The sequence below is a fragment of the Chrysochloris asiatica genome, unplaced genomic scaffold (genome assembly GCF_000296735.1).
Source record: "Chrysochloris asiatica unplaced genomic scaffold, ChrAsi1.0 scaffold00094, whole genome shotgun sequence".
NCBI classification, from domain to species: Eukaryota; Metazoa; Chordata; class Mammalia; order Afrosoricida; family Chrysochloridae; genus Chrysochloris; species Chrysochloris asiatica.
The window spans coordinates 6,280,773-6,299,091 of NW_006408612.1; the positions used below are offsets into that span (position 1 = coordinate 6,280,773).

The 18,319-nt window shown below is 36.9% G+C and overlaps 1 protein-coding gene across 2 annotated transcripts in view; it reads right to left on the minus strand.

Moving 5' to 3' along the window:
• Window positions 1-18,319, minus strand: part of ATF2 (activating transcription factor 2) — a 116,186-nt gene that overhangs the window by 31,515 nt on the left and 66,352 nt on the right. For both annotated transcript variants that reach the window (XM_006866660.1, XM_006866661.1), the window contains one exon: window positions 3,155-3,304. In XM_006866660.1, coding sequence (XP_006866722.1) covers window positions 3,155-3,304 — 150 coding nt within the window. The remainder of the gene's footprint in view (window positions 1-3,154; window positions 3,305-18,319) is intronic.

Consider the following 18,319-nt stretch of genomic DNA (forward strand, 5'->3'; position numbering starts at 1 on the left):
GGTCACTATGAGTCAGAATTGACTCGAAGATATTTAACAGCAACAACAGTATAAACAATTTCAAGTTTATCTGCTGTTTTCATAAGTTTTAATTCAAGAATTGTTTGACTTATCATACAACAAGGGGGCTTCAAAAAGTTTGTGGAAATTTTCTATTGGTTTTAATTCCATTTTTCCATGAATTTTTTTTTCCACAAAAAGTTTTTATTGTGAATTAGGTGAGAGGATACATGGGAGAAAGGAGCTCTGGTAGTGCAGTGGTTACAAATCAGGTGTAGTGGTTACAAATCCAGCTGCTAATCTCACGGTCAGCAGTTCGAAACTACTAGCTGTTCTGCCAGAGAAAGATGAGGCTTTCTGCTCCCGTAAAGATTTACAGCCTTAGAAACCTTGTACAGGGTTGCTTGGAGTTGGAACCGCCTCCACGGCACATAACAACAACATATATGGGAGAACATTGGTTTTACACCCATCATTTCATTGCAATGATTACAATCTCCTCCATGCATCATCATTCAACAGTATTTCTGTTTCTAGTATTTCTGTTGGTTTTTTTTTTTTAAGGGGAGGGTGGTGTACACAAAAACATGCTGGAATATATAATCATCTAAAAAACCAAAGGGCACATTCTTCAAGCCTGCCTCCTGGCCACCAACACCAGGTCGCCAGCACACAGCCTTTCTTTTTCCATGAGTCAAGAATCCTCAGCTGCTCCATTTCTTCATGTCCTCCTCTCTGCCTCCTTCTCTGGTGTCGCTGCTTCTCTGGATAGGGTCCCACATTCTGCTCATGATCTTCTCCCTTGCTGGTCCTAGGGTCCTCTGTTTTTAGACTGTAAGATTAACTACAGCCCCCTTTTTGATACAAAACTTCTACCTTTACAGTTGTGACAGTCTCAATTAGCCATTATAATAATTACTCACTACTGAAGCTTAGGAGTCCTGGTGTGGCGCTGTGGGCTAATGCATCAGACTGCAAAGTCATTTTAACTGCAAGGTTGGTGGTTCAAGCTCACCAGCTGCTCCTTGGAAACTCTATACAGGGTCGCTATGGGTCACAATTGACTCAATGGCATAACAACAACAACTGAAGCGTAAGAATTTTATCCCCATCTCTGTTCACCAGACCCATCTAGACAAGATGAAAACTATTCAGTGAGGGTTCTACTTTCCCCTGCACACTATAAAACTAAACTCCCTCTTGAAAACATGTAAGACAGTCACTTCATGCCTTTATTACACCCCCCTCCCCCATTTTAGGTAGCCAATGTCTAAGTTGCCCATCCCTATCAACCCTGTATACAGAGCGGATAGGATTACTACTTGATGTGAAGACTCTTTCCCTCTTGGTTGGTCTTTTGAGCTATTACATCCCTAAGTATAGGCCAAGTTCATCAAATTGTAGCCATTCACATGTATTTCGTTTATAAAATTTTTTTTTTTGAAATCTTCCTCTAGTCGAGTTCTGATCGTCAAGCCATCTAAGATAGGTCGAATGGGATCTACAAGTCTGGGTGTTCTTGTGTATCTCCTCTCACTTACTATCAGCTGGATGCTTCACTCTCAGCTCTAGGCCTCCGTGGCTACGTCCTTGTCCATGGGCTCAGGAGTTCCCACCACACTTTGGACCAACCAACTCTACCATGAACTTTTTGAAGGCCCTTCGTAGATACACATATGTATGGAAGTATGTGTATATACCTATAAATCTGTACCTATTTCCCTAAAAGAATGCTGATTTCCTAGAAGTAGGGTATAGGTAATATAAGGAGCCAGATTTTAAAAAAAGAAAAAAAGAAATTGTATTAAAAAGGAGTAATGCTCGACAATAAGTAAGGAGATAAATTATTTAAAGCAGTAAAAGAATTACTAAAGAAAAAAATGTCTGCCTCTTTGGCTCACTTAGAACAGTTGCTAATTCCTATTCACTCTAATAGCTCCAAGGGACATCACCATAGTAGAACAGAAAATATTTAGTAATCACAGGTATATGAGATTTTAGGAAACAGGCAATTCAACAAATACATTAAAAAGATATTAAGAGATAAAAAAAAAAAAAAAATCTTAGTCTTGGTACTTGAAAAGCAACATAAGCCCTAGTTATCTTCTTTTCTGAAGAACTGGTCATGCCTCAGTAACACTGAAAAGTTAGTATACAATATATTCAGAATTTCAGTCCATTAAATTTTTCCACAACTTAAAATTTCAGTTTGTATAGCAGAACATTTCAAATAAAACTCTTTCAAAAAATCTACTAATATTGATTTATTGTTTGGTTCTTATGACAAGTTAGTAGTATTTGAAAATAAGCAAGAACATTCAAAGAAAATTTCTTCTCTCATATAAGATTCTAACCTTATTTTTTAAGTTATGGCACTAACTTTCCAAAGAGGCAACTCTATAAAAAGCCTCAATAATATAATGGAGAATGAAATAAGTTTCTTTAAGCAGCATTCAGTTTCACTGTTCTTGAAAAATTGTGTACAGAGTACTGATGGGTACTGTGCCATGTGTGACCAACATATCAAGGTAACATAGACACAATTATAGGGTGACCTTAACAGTTAACAGTTGCTCAACTATTTTTATTTATTTATTTATTTTTGTATCAGTGCTTTTACACTGAACTGCTGGAGTCTTCTGGAGTACTGGTGTGGCACTATAGGATAGCACTGGACTGCAAGGTTGGTTTTAACTGCAAGGTCGGCAGTGCAAATACACCAGCCACTTCTCAAAAACCCTAGACAGGGTCGCTCTGAGTCAGAACTCTCAGCAGCACTTAACAACTGAAGTCTCTGAATGGCACAATCAGTTGAGTGCTAGCCGAACAGCTGGTAGTTCATACCTACTCACAGGTACCACAGAGTACAAGCATGAAGATCTGCTTCCAAAAGGGACATGGTATTAAAAACCCTATGGGGAACCGAGTTAACAATAACAACAACGGGACAGTTCTATTCTGCACACCTGGTGTGACAATCAGTTTGAATCAAATTGATGGACATGAACAATAACAAAATTTTAAAAGGCTTTTGATACGGTTTTGGAATAAAGTATTTTTTCCCCCCAATGTATATAAAGTAACCATTAAGTTATATTTTTGTCTTTTTTAATGATGGCAACAGAATGCTAAGTGATAAAAACTACATACATACCGGAGTTTCTGTAGTAGATGTGGCTGGTTGCTGCAATGATTGTGGTCGGGATTCCTCTGATTGAGTCCTAACCAACCCGCTACCATGACCCTTGACAGTATCTCCATTGGTAACTGGAGGATGTTGCTGGGTCAAAGCAGCTTTCAATCTCTGAAATGCAAACACCATTTTCAAAAACAGTCCACTGCTTTTCACTTCAGCCTGATTACTCTCAACATTACTATAAAAAAGATAGTTGTTAAGGGATGTATAAAGACATTCAGCTTTAAAATTTGAAATAAAATGTATTGTATCTCATTGCACTCCAAATATCACTATTAATACCAGTAAGATAAACAAGAGGATCTTTGGTAACCTTCCCTGAGTTTTTGATACTATTAAAAGATTTTATACTTCATTGTTCCTAAACAATTTTGGGAAAAGAGTTGGAGTAAAAAAAGATTGCTTGAAATAACTAGCATCATTCAACTCAAATAAGCAGCACAAGTTAATTATTATGTACACGTCTATAAGCTCTCTTCCATGCTACTCCTATCCTCCATTAGTCTCATCTACTCAGGCCCTGCCTACATTCAACCTAAATATCTTCCCTGCAAGATTTATCTTTGCTGGTCTGATGTCATGTGCTTACCTGGATGATGACCTGATGTTGCCATTTTTCAGGTCACTGTGCTGCCTGTTTTGAGTCCTGGTATGGCGCTATAGGATAAGCACTAGATTGCAAACCCCATGGTTGGTGAGTTCAAACTCACCAGCTGATCTTTAGAAACTATACAGGTTACTATGAGTAGGAACCAACTCAATGGCACTTAACAATATGCTTGCTACCTGTCAGAATGAAAATTCCAGAGTCTATAGCTTAACAATATGCTTGCTACCTGTCAGAATGAAAATTCCAGAAGTCTATAGCTGGGTTTGCCTCCCTTAGGTCTTGCTGTTACACATCTATTCCTTCTTTTGTGTTCCATTTTGCCAGTTAACTGAATTGTGCTTGACTTATTTTCAGAGTATGACAGATCTAATATTAAAATTAAGTCCTAAATATTTAAGGTTACTTTTTCATACAGACACAATCTGAATGATGCATATTATTCCCTTAGTAAAAATCTTTCATACATGAACATCTTATATCCCAATTAGACAGTACATGCCTTAAGAGTAGAGACTGTCTTACATTTCTTTGCATCCATTTTAGCAACTGGCACAATGATTTACAACACAGTAGGTGCCCAACAAATCTATTTGCTAATTGACAGAAACTGGTTTCTTTGGTGAAAATAAAACATACGATCTTTGTGGAAGTTTTATTGGTTAAGATCTGTAAGTATGGAACAAATAGGAGAAAATAATCATACCACCTTAGCATCTTAGTACTGAAAGGGACCTTTGGTACTCCTACTGCTGAATGTAGCCCATAAGCCCAAATTAGTTTCATCACACAAATATGATTCAGAGATAAGTCCATTTCATTTTTCTAAGATCCACATTCAGGAGCGTATTTGGAGGATGGAGGCTACAAAATACAGATCCTTGTGATGAATCTATTTAGTGCTTCCCAAACATTCTATAAGTAAATAAACATTGGCTAAATGTGTTAAAAACAGAGATTCTTGGCAACTTTCCCTCTTCCTTCCCTGATTATTGCAGCAAACACTGAGTGGGAGAGAACTGTTTTTAAAGGCCCTAAATGACTCTGGTACAACTGCTTTCATTCACTCTAAGAACAATTTAGAAAATCTGACAAGTATTCAAAAACTTGTAATTTTTTCATTTTCATATATGTATTTCTTTTCATCTTCTATAACAAGTGATCTGCATCCCTTAATAATGGAAAAACTGATCACTAGGATTTCAACTGAGGCAACCATTATACCTGGACAAGTATTTACTGGTAATTTTTAATCTACTGGCAATCATTGCAAATTCTGGGTATGATTTTAAAAAGGAAGTCAGTAGTTTTTTTCTTAAAAAAGTTTTACTGCTATAAATTACATTGCTGTTGTTATGTGCTGTCGAATGGGTTCCGACTCTTAATCACTTCAGCCTGATTACTCTCAACATTACTATAAAAAAGATAGTTGTTAAGGGATGTATATCTAAGGTTTCTGGGGAGGTGGTTGGTGGGTTTGAACCTTGCACGGTTGAAGGCACAATTAATAAATGGCAAAATTGCCTGACTCTTAAAAGAATTTCTCAAATGTTGGTTTCCTTATTTTTCAAAACTAATTATTGAGTTACCTGCTTTCTTAGCAGGGGGAGAAAGAGCAAGCCAAAGAATCCAGAGAGCTCCTATACTTTTATGTTTTCAAAATTTACTTAGGGGTCATCTTCAGCAGGTTTAGCCCCAGACGTATTTTATAAAGAATATGTTCTCAAGACCATATAACTCATTGCCTATTTCAGAATCCAGGTGAGATTCCTGGTTCCTTTCTGGTTTTGAACAAGTAGAAATAACCACAATAGTAGCTAAGACATAAGTGATGATGGACTAATTGGAATTGGATGGCTACAAACTGAAATGCGATGTGTGCTCAAAGCAGTAGTGGGCTGCAATCAGGAATCTTAGGATAAATGATCAAGAATGTTAACAGCAGAACGACAGAACTTAGAAAGCGTGGGTCATAAAACCTAAAACAAAGGAGGAAAGTCTGGGGATGTGGTCACACTGCATATTTATAACTTAAAAACAGAATGCTACACCTTAGAATACATTACATAAAAAAAGGTTGGGGCTTTCATATGTGGATATAAAGTGTAGATAAATTTAACTAGAAGACAAGATGTGAATTGAAGCCTGGTAAATTATGTGTTGGTAAAACATCTTGCAATCTTTAGGTAGAAACTACCACAGAATTGAAGAACATTTAAAGTTTTATCATGAAGAGCTTAACTCTTAGAATTAATGAAACACACTAACTGCACATAAGGGAATCTGATGCACATAAACACCACTCTCTTGAATAATCTTTAGTAGGGCAAGTTACTACTTTATAGAGCACTGAAAAGCACCATCAGTATTACTTCATTATCCTCCTGAAACTGCCCTAGGGTACACATACAGTAACATCCAGTGAGGAAGAGCTAATGTTTGCTACCTGCTGTTACATTGATTATAATGAGTCTAACTTGGAAAGTATGCTGTTAGGTGTAGTATGTAAGAAAAGGACTTTAAGGGTTAACTGACACTATCTTGTTGTTGTTAGTGCTGTTGAGTTGGTTCTGACCCAGAGAGACACTATCTTAATTGTGATTAATTTTTAAAAAATAGCATCTAAAATACTTTTATGTGTAAAAAAATTAGAGAAAAATAGGTGACAACTGTCACTGAGTACTATTCAATAAATTTTTTAACTAATAAAACACCACCTACATAAAATCCAACCATATAAATTCTTGTTGTTGTTGTTGGTGGTGGTGGTTATGTGCAGTGGAGTCGGTTCAAACTCATAGTGACCCTGTACAGGGTTTCCGAGGCTGTAAATCTTTACGGGAGCAAAAAGCCTCATCTTTCTCCCGCGAACAGCTGGTAGTTTCGAACTGCTGACCTTGCAGTTTGCAGCCCAATTCATAACTACTACGCTACCAGAGCTCCTTGTTGTTAAGTGCTGTTAAATCAGTTCTGACTCCTAGTGATCCTGTATACATGGTTTGCAAGAAGCACCTGGGGTTTGAACTGCCAACCTATAGCATCACAGCAGGACTCCATATATTTCTTAGGGGTACTGTAAAGATGGTCAAGTACTTTTGATTTTTTTAAAAAAATCAAATATAAAGTACAATGGATACTTATTTTACAACAGAATTGTGAAGCTAGCAAAGATACTGGAAATCAATTAGTTATCTTAGAACTGAAGAAACCAAGAAAGTAAAGTTTCTTCCCAGAATAACAGAGTGATTCAGAAACAAAGCTGGGACCAGAAATTGTAATTCATGGAACATATTTTATTTGTTTAAAGGATTTTTTCCCCTTTAGTACATTTGAAAAGAATGCATATACAAAGAATTGAGACATGAGAAAGCACTGGTTCAACACTAATCAATCTATTAGAATTAGAACTTTAAGAAGGTATAAAAGATTGCCTAAACATTTTAAGAAACTGGAAACCGCAACCAAAATAAGCTAATAAAATCCCTAATAACTCTTATGAAGAGTCTTCATAAGACTCTTTCCAAAGAAGATATTTTAAGCCAGGGGTAGGGAACCTTTTTTGTGCCAAAATTTAGATCATCATTCATGGGACAAATAAAATTATTAACTTAAACCACTGGGCCACAAGGTTTGTTTGAACTGCAAGGTTGGTGGTTCAAATCCACCAACTGCTCCTTGGAAACCCTATACAAGGTTGCAATGAGTTAGAACAGACTTAATGGCACTTAACAATATTAGGTCAAACATTTGATGAGCTAACCCTGGCGCTGTGGGTTAATACAATGGACTGCAATGGTGGTTTGAACCACAATGTTGGCAGTTCAAGCTCACCAGTCACTCCTCAGAAACCTTATACAGGGTTGCTATGAGTCAGAACTGACTCGACAACACTTCACAACAACAACGTGATACCTGGAGTCAACAATGTGATGGCCAGAACTGTAGATGCCTTGGCAAAGCCAGACCAAATGATTTTTTGGGCTTTATACAGCCCGTGGGCCAGATAGTCCCCATCCCTGAAAAGCTTTGCCAGTTAGAGCTTTTATTTAGTATTAAGTATTCTAAGTATATTAGTAATTGACAGATTGGGTACATTGATAAATTGACACATGGGTCAGTCCATAACTATAAGATTAGAAGGTCTACATTCTCTGGTAGCGTAGCGGTTATGAATCGGATTGCGAACCGCAAGGTCAGCAGTTCGAAACTACCAGCTGTTCTGTGGGAGAAAGATAAGGCTTTCTGCTCCCGTAAAGATTTAAAGCCTCGGAAACCATGTACAGGGTCGCTATGAGTCAGAACCGACTGCATGGCACATAACAACAACAACATTCTCTAACATGTTCAATAAAACCTAAGAATAATTTAAAATTAAAGGTATACATTCTTTGAAAGAAAACGAAAATGACTTATTACTGTATATCTAAGAAGCAGACCAGTGTTTTCAATGTTTAGTGTTAATCTTTAGCAATAGATTCAACTGTGTTGAAAAAGTCATTTGAGAGAGGTATGTGTGTGTGTTAAGTGCTGTCGAGTCATTTCTGACTCATAGCAATCCTGTACAGGGTTTCTTAGGAATGACTGGTGAGCTTGAACTGCCAACCTTCCAGCTGACCTTGTGGTCCAGTGCTTATCCTATAGCACCATATCAGGACTCTTGAGAGAGAAAGGGATGTTGTTATTTAGTGCTGTCAAGTCAATTCTGACTCAAGAGAGACCCTGTATAGGGTTTTCCAGAGTGGCTGGTGAGTTTGAACAGCAGACCTTGCGGTTCAAACTGACCTTGAGGTTGAGTGCTTATCCTATGGCATCACACATTAAAGGATAAACAGCTTGTTGTACTGACCAATCTCACACCATCATTTAAAGAGTTTATCTGTTATAAAATAATTTGCTGTTCAAGGTCTATAATGCTATGTTACACCCTTGAAAACAAATTTTACCACACCTGTCATAACTTAGTAGGAACAAACTACTCTATCATAGTTCAAAGAAAAAAGATAATGTTCTCTAGAAACAATTTATGAAAAAAGTCAGCTCCATATTTCATATGTGCCACAAAAGCTCATCAGAGTAATAACCCTCCTTCTCTAGGGTGTTATCCTACCATCTGCTGCTCTATTACTTATCTTTATTTTGCAACTAATTAACAGCATAATCTTCTAAATTCAGCAAGTTAATTATCATTATTGTGGTCTTTGCAGCATCATCAGTCCTCATGAAGTCTTGTCTCCCCACCCCCAGAGAACATATGAAAATGAAGTAGGTTGGGAGAGGGTCTGCTTCTTTGGAGTGGGCTCATTAGGTGTTTGCTGATTAGCTTGGCATGCAGAGGCAGGTCAGAAGAATTCTGCTGAACATGAGGTTCCATGCAGGGCCCAGCCAAGTTACTATACATTTCTGAACATTTGCCAAGATGCCCTCTGTCAGCTCTCAGTAGAAACCCCCTGCAGAAAACCTACTGGTTAACCACTGTGTGCAAAGCTATTTCTCAGTTTGTCACACAAGACTTAAAGGAAATATTCTGGAAAACAGTACTTAAGTACTTTATCAAGTCTTCAAGAAAACCAGAAGATGAACATTTTCTTATTCAAAATGTTACTTTTTGATTAATGACAACCACCTCTAAACCTACAAAAAAAACCTGCTGAGAATTAATACTATTTTACAGAAAATGCAGGTCCTAGGAACTTTTTGGTAGTAACAGAAAGCATTGGATAAGCTCATATTTTCTAATATTTGTGGACTCTTCCCCTTAATTTTTAATTACATGTTTAAGTTTCTAAAGACTAAATGGTACTAAAATAAGTAAGTTTGCTCTGACAAATTTTTTTAACAAAAGGGAAATACCTTACCTTAGAATTTATAGAAGATACAACACAATGTACATATAGTATCTTCCTAAGAGTATAGAGCACCTGAAAATTGGAGAATCACAAAAGCATCCTTGGCTATCTTAGGATAAGTTTCCCTTTAGCTGTAGTATGCTACCTGTTCTTATGTGTTCCAATGATACTATTTTCTTACATTATATTTTAACCACAGGACATTTCAGAATAATCACCAATGTTACACTATTTAGTATGACATTAGCAAACTGTGGAGGTCAAATAAAACCTTAAAAGAGATGCAAAATTAAATAGTGTGATGCGTAAATATTTTCAGAGTTGAAATCAACAGAAAAAAAGCAAAATGCAACTGAATCTGTGAAAGAAGAAATAACAAGTTTTACTTATTATTATGGGAGGCCGGCAGAATTAAGTATCACTGATGGTGTACGGCAGGGCTTGGGAATGCCGGGCTAAGGGCCGTACAGGGCCTGCAGTTCCAGCCATCACGTTGTTGTTGTTAAGTGCCGTCAAGTCCGTTCTGACTTATAGTGACTCTGTACAGGGTTTCCAAGAAGCGACTGGAGCTTTGAACCACCAATCTTACGGTTCAAACTGATCTTGTGGTCCAGTGCTTTACCCCACAGGACTATACCAGGACTCCATACCATTACACTAGGAGGGGTCAATTAATTAAATGTTTGAGCAAATTATGCTGTTGTTGTTGAGTTGGTTCCGACCCATAGTGACCCTGTAGAGAGTTTCCAAGGAGTGACTGGTGAGCTTGAAGCACCAACCTTGCAGTCTAGTGCATTAACCCATAGTGCCACACCACATATAGGAGGCTAATTTTTAAGTTAATAATTTTGTATGGCCCACAAATGATGCTATAAATTTTGGCAGAAAAAAGGTTGGTTGGTGTAAAGAATCAAGTCCTGTGATCATTTTTCTGATTAAAAAATAATAATAATAATAAAAAAACCCAAAAAAAACCAAATGAAAACAAAAAAACCTCTACACACTATAACTCATCTTTCTTTGGTTAACAACACAATTGTTTCTTTTATTTGCTTAAGTCTTTTTATAGCCCCCAGAAGTTTAATAGGAGCTCTGGCAGTGCAGTGGTTACGAGTCAAGATCAGCAGTTCGAAACTACCAGTGGCTCCCTGGAAGAAAGGCAAGGCTTTCTGGTCCCATGAAGATTCACAGCCTCGGAAACCCTATACAGGATCGCTATGAGTTGGAACTGACAGGTACATATCCACTACCATCACCAGAAGTTTAATAAACTAAATTAAATCCAATTTAGGAATATTGGTAAAGGTTTACAACCTCAGAAACTCTAGATAGGATCACTCTGAGTTGAACTTGACCACATGGAAGTGGAAACAACAGAAATGCCTAACTTGCCACGAAAGAGTAATAGCGTACTTTAAATTATAATAGATTATAATTGTAAAGCTTTAAATAAGCTGATTGTACTGTGATTTTTGTTGGAAGCACGAAGATAGTTTTACTAAGCTTCTAAATAACATTTGAATATTTGAATTAAATTCTAAATAATAACATTTAAATTAAATCTCACCCTATCTACAAGTCTCATTAAACTTAAGTTACGAATTCACTTGAGAAAGTTTGTAAGCCAACTGAAGCACTTTTAAAGCAAACAGGGTATATTAAGCTACAAACGCAGTTTAGCATATTTAAGACTTTTAAAAGTGAAAATTACAACTGGGTTATTAAAGTGGACCTTGAGAACTAAGGGAAGAACTAAGTTTTTAAAATTTTAACTTTAATTAAGTCTAGTAACTTTCTAAATCCAGCCCCTAAACTTTTTGTACACAGAAGTTACCATTTAAGGGCTTTAAAAAAAACCTACCTCATTGATATGAATTGCTTGCAAGAAAAATCTCCTAATTTCAGGTCAGGCCAGGTGAATTACTTAGTTCCCAATCAATATTTGTTAAGTAAACGTCAATAGAAAGAGCTGCTAAATGAGTGTGAAGCAAAAATATGATTATGAATTAATAAACCAAAAAAACCAAACTATGCCTTAGATTGGTTTATTCATTTTGTACATGTAATAATATACACATATATCCTGCAGAGCCTCTGCATTACATAAGACTACAGGTGGAATCCTGAACAGAATCCAGAATCTTCAGAGATGGGAAATTTCCACTTAAAAGGATGGGCAGACCAGCCAGGAGTGGCTAGAAGAACAGAAGATAGACCGACAGGAAAAATACCAACTGATTACTACAAGAACAAGCAAGTTGCTTGCCCAGGAGACATCAAGGCAAGTGGTAGGGTCCCCTCAGAGCAAATGCCCTTCCAAGACTAGACTCAATGGGAATACACGCTCTGATTGGAGACCACATTCGTCACCCATAAGAGGAAGTGAGGGAAAAACAGCAATGAAGCTGCAAGCTAAGCCCTACAACGTTCAATAGACTCCTGTGAATCCAGATGGAGACCTGGTCGGCCACCAGTGTGGCAAGACCTGGGGACTCTTGGGCCCAGAGTTAGTGACATAGCCACAGAGGACTAGAATGGAGAGTGAAGCATCCAGCTGCAGAGAGGGTATATGCACAAGAACACCCATACTTGCAGTTAATACCCACTTGACCTGGCTTCAATGACTGGATGATCAGAGCTCAACTAGAAGAAAGTAGAGGAACAAAGAGTAATCTGATATAATTTGATGAACTTGATCTATGGATGCAGTAACTCAAGAGAGGGAACAAATCTTTACAGCAAGGATCATTCCCACCTTCTCCATACACAGAGTAGACAGGGATGGACCACTTGGACATTGGCTACCCAAAATGGGGGCGCTACAAAGGCAAGAAGTGACTGGCTTACAAGCTTTCAAGAAGGAATATAGATCCAGAGGACATGGAGGAAGGCAGAATCTCCACTGAGTAGTATCCAATCTGTCTAGGCGGGGTTGATGAAAGGAAAAGCGACTAGGTCTCTTGTGACATAATGGTGAATAACTGACATCAGGACTGCTTGTGATGGATGGAAATGTAAAGATAGATGTTTTGTAGCAAGGAGGGGAGTGTTTGACTTTGCAGTCTAGGAACGGAGGTCCTTGGGACCATCAAGGGAGAAGAGCGGAGAGCAGGACCCTACCAAGAGAAACAGTGACACCAGAGATGGAGGCAGAGACGATGACGTGGAGAGATGGAGCAGCTGGGAACTTCAGACCCAGAGAGGGAGAGGGGCTGTGTGCTGACGACCAGGGGGCAGGCTTGTAGTGTATACCCTTTGGTTGGTTGATGCATGGAGGGGATGGTAACCATGGCAATGAAACGATATACGATAGGATGAATGTAAAACTAATGTTCTCCCATGTAAACTATCACATAATTCACAATAAAATATTTTAAAAAATTACATATATATATATATACACACACACACACACACACACACACACACACACACACACACACATAGTTAATGCTAATTACATGCAAGCACTAAAGATTCCTGAATCCAACAGATACTAAATACCGTTCACGGTATGCTACTTACTAAACCCACTGTCATCAAGTCTAGTTAAACTTTAAAAGCAATATTGAAGAAACAACTTTTACACACCTCAAAAAAAAAACAACAAAGACAAATAATCAGATTATCTTACTCCTTTAACATTATGTTGTTGTTGTTTTTAAGTGCCACAGAGCTGGTTCCAACCCATAGCGACCCTGTGTAGGGTTTCCCAGGAGCAACTGTTGAGCCTGAACTGCCAACCTTGCAGTTCAAATGGCTTTGCAGTTTGGCGCATTAACCCACAGCACCACACCAGGATTTAAACATTATAGGCAATGGATGTTTTATTTATCCTTTCATGCTACTAAAATAGCATGACAATATACGGGTGAGTCACAAATCATCCGCACATCCGCCTTTTACGTTATTTTAAAAAAGTATTTGTAAAGAAGTCATTGGTCCTGCAAAGTTCTATCATTTGATCTCCAGCACCATTTCTATCACCAATACCATATTTTCTAACTACTGATCCTTCCTCTTGGTTTCCAACCTTTGCATTCCTATCAGCAGTAATTATCAATACATCCTGATTGCATATTTGATCAATTTCAGACTGAAGAAGTTGGTAGAATTCCTCAATTTCATTATCACTGGCTTAGTAGTTGATGTGTAAGTTTGATTAATAGTAGTATTAACTGGTCTTCCTTCTTGTTGTTGTTATTGTGCTATGGAAACAGTTCCGACTCACAGTGACCCTGTACAGGGTTTCTGAGGCTGTAAATCTTTATGGGAGCAGAAAGCCTCATCTTCCTCCTGCAGAGCAGCTGGTAGTTTCAAATTATTGACCCTGAAGACAGTAGCCCGATTGGTAACCACTAAGCTACCAGAGCTCCTTGGGTGTTCTTTGTAGGTATATGGATATTATCATACCTCATACAGTGTTGTACTTCAAGTCAGATCTTGATATGTTCTTTTTAATGGTGAGTGTAACATCATTCCTCTTCAATCTGTCATTCCCAGTATAGTAAATCATGGGATTATTAGATTCAAAATGGCCAATACCAGTCCATTTCAGCACAATAATGCCTAGGATATAGATGTTTATGAGTTCTAGTTCATTTTTGACAACTTCCAACTTTCCTAGATTCATACTTCGTACATTTCATGTTCTGATTATTAATGGATGTTTACAGCTGATTTTCTTCATTTTGTGTTGTGCCCCATCAGCAAATGAAGGTCCTGAGAGCTTTATTCCATTCTCGTCATAACAGTCGACTCTACTTTTGAGGAGGCAGCTCTTCCCCAATCACATTTTCAATGCCTTCCAACCTGAGGGGCTCATCTTCCAGCACTGTATCTGACAATATTTGGGTGCTCTTCATCATGTTTCAATATTCAATATTCTGGTGCTGACAACATTGCACTGTTATTCATAAAGTTTTCAGTAACTAAACATTCAGAAGTAGTCTGTCTCTCGTTCTGGAAGCTCAGCTGAAACCTGTCCACTATGGGAGACCCTGATGGTATTTAAAATACATGGGGCATAGCTTCCAGATTCATAGCAACACACGAGCCACCACAGTATGACAAACTGACAGATGAGTGGTGGAAAAGTGATAATAGTCATGACCAATTGGGATGCATCCTATGATGAATTTTGGTTTGCCATTTAAAAATCAATCAACTCTAACATAATAAATCACTTCAATAAAAACTTAAATCCAGTATACATAAAGAATTTCTATAACAAATAATATAAAACAAGCAAACCAATTTTTAAGATGGGCAAGAGACTTCTCAAAGGAAGATATAATGATCTGATAGGAAATGCAAAATAGAATCATGGGATACTACTATAAACTCCTACAATGCCTACAACTAAAAAGACCAAAGAAATCAAAGGTTGGTAAAAACTCAGAACTGGAATTCCTGTGAATGGGAATGTATACCTTTGGGAAAATGTTTGACATTCTTATAGAGTTAAGATATATACCTAGTTTATAACTTGGCAAGTCTACTTTTAGATATTTATCCAAGAAAATGAAAAATATACATCCACAAAAGGAGTTACAAAAGAATCAACGGGAAACTAGAATGAGAAATTTCATATTCCTACAAAAACAAACTCTCAAAACACTCAGCAATAAAGAGAAGCAAACTTTACTACACTGAACAGCATGGATAAATCTCAGACATGCACTAAGCTAGATGCAAAAGAGTATATCCTAACATTTTATTTATACGAAGTTCTTGAGAGAGACTATTATGACAAATAAAGCAGTTTGGTGAAAAGAGTTAATCAGGAAAGGACATAAAAAATTTTTTAGAGAGATGTCAACGTTCTACATGACAGTGCAAGTATGTTACATGAGTGTACTTATTTTTCAAATTCTACAGTAAAAACTGGTTCTTTACATGCAAATTTAACAAGAAAGATCTAAACAAATAATTGAGTGGGAGTAGGGAGTATTCTGTGATATAGGTAATTCAAGAATGGCCAAATATATTGCTAATAACAAAGTAGGTGATGGGTACATGGGAGTTCAAGCTACTTTATTTTGTTTACGTGTGAAGTTATTCATATTAAAAAGCAAGACTAACTACAGAGGATTTTAATTTATTACAAAATAAGACATAATTATTTACTATCCTAATTAAAGTAGACAATCACCTAATAAGGTTATTTTACATTTTTAAAAACAAGCGACCAAGTCTGTTGACATCAGATTGATTCCAACTCTTAGCAACCATGTAAGACAAACTAGAACTGCCCCTTAGGGTTTCCAAAGCTATAGTTTTTACAGGAGCAGACTGCCATATATTTCTTCCACACAGGAAGGAGCTAGTGGGTTCAAACTGCTGACTGATTGGTTAGCAGAAGCGAATGTAACTACTTCTTAAAAACTTTTTATTATGAAATGAATGAAGGCGGCTTACAGAAAAGATCATTAGTTTACATTCAACAAATAGTATACTCTGTTTCATTACAATGATTGCAATCCCCTCCATGTACTATCAGTTAATAGTATTTATCTCTATTCGTTTTATTTTTTATTGTGAATTGAGTGACAGTTTACAGTATAGATCATCAGTCCCACATTCAACTAACCATACACTTTGTGTCATTACAATGATTGCAAACCATCAGTTAATAGTATTTACTTCTATTCACTTAGCTCTTGCACTCCTCCTTATGTCTTCCACTACCTTCATCTTTCCTGTGCTAACCTCCCTCTTGCTGTATATTGCCCTCCCCATCACCCAACTTGATGTATGACTATCATTTACTCTGAGAATTATTTTACCAACCTCCATCCTTGGTAATCATCATAGAATGTTTTAGCAAGAAAACCTTTACTTAAGTCTTTACAACAGTGATTTCATATCTTGTCCTTTTGTGATTGACTAATTTCACTCAGCAGAATATCCTCCATGTTATGAAGTGTTTTGTAGATTGTTATTCTTCAACATTGTGTAGTACTCCGTTGTGTATATGTGTCAAAGTTTAACCATTCTTCTGTTGATGGGCATTTAGGCTATCTCCACGTTTTTTCTATTGTACTTTGTGTGTAAGGTATGTCTTTTGTAGACAGCATATTGAAAGATCTGTTGTCTTCTTCATTCTGCTACTCTCTATCTCTTGACTAGTGCATTTAATCCATTTACATTCAGTGTAATGTATGAATTGACTGATATCATTTTACTGTGTTTTTGTGGTGTTGCTAGTTCCACATAAATTTCTGTGCTGAGTTCACTTTGTTTGTGGCTTTTCTTTTCATTTTCTTCATTGCTATTGTTTTAATGTTTACTAAATCTTTTCTGATTTTCCTTTTTTATATGATGGTGTATTTTCTTTGCAGTTACTCTATAGTTCATCAATTTTTTCCCCTGTTTAAACAGCCGTTTATCTTAAAATCTACTTAACTTCTTCACACCATTTGGAAGTTCTGTATCCAAACTATTCCCTCTTTTTGCTTTGTCATCAACTAGCTCACTATTAACTGATATCTCTAGTTTCCTAGTTTGTTTTGGTGGTTTGTTTCACTCTGGATACTTCTATATCTGGATTGAGTTCTGGGTAGTGTTGTCATGTATGTTAATCTCAGGTTGGTGTCTGATGTTGGTTGTCACTCCAAAGAACAGCCTTGAGTATTTTAGAGAAGTTGGTCGTTATTTTAAATTCCTTGAATTTCTGTTTGTCTGAAAATGTTCTAATTTCACCATCGTATCTGAACAACAACTTTGCTGGGTGTATGATTCCTGGTTGGCCGTTTTTTTCTTTCAGAGTTTTGTATATGTCATCCCACTGTCTTCTTGCCTGTCTATCTGCTGGTACATCAGAGCTGAGTCTTGGTGGTACATCTTTGTAGGTAACTTTTCATTTTTCCTCTGTATTTATTTTTGGAATGTTTGATTATGATATGTCTTGGTAATTTTATTTGGGGTCTATCCTGTTCGACATTCATTCAGTTTCTTGAATGGTTATCTTCTTATCTCTCATGATGGTAGAGAAGTTTTCTCCCGACAATTTTCTTGTTTTTCATTATCTCTTCATGTTATGGAATCTTATCATCCATAAATTATTCCTCTTCATGGTATCCCACATAAATCTCAGGCTTTCTTTGGATTTTTTTCATTCTTTTTTCTGACTTTCTTCTAGTTTACTAGTATTAATGAGATTTATCTTCAGGGCCATTAATTCTGGCTTCCTCTGATTCAAATCCACTTCTTTGCCCTTTCAGTGTATCGTCCATTTCTGAGATCTTAGTATTAAAAATCTGCCTAGTCTGCCATCTTGCTGAAAGTCTCCAACACTAATATTTTACATCAGCAAAGTTCTAATAATAAAAAAAAAAATCTATGTTTATTAGGTTGTTAAATTTAAGTGGGGCAATCTGTGACTTCCCATTCTATTTTCTGTATCTTCAATCAAACAAACTGCAAGGTTGGCAGTTCAATCCTCACCAACCACCCTTGGGAAGCTCTATACAGGGCTGAGACAGAACTGACTCAACAGCACTTAACAACAACAACATAGTTTTGCTATTTTTTAATATATAAACATACAAAACACTTGCATTCTAGATAATTTCTTTTAGTTGTTCAGAAAACTATTTGCTTTATAGTTTCTAAAAGCCTAATCTTGTACCAAAAAGGATTTCTTTAAATCTGATTCGGTCTTTTTTT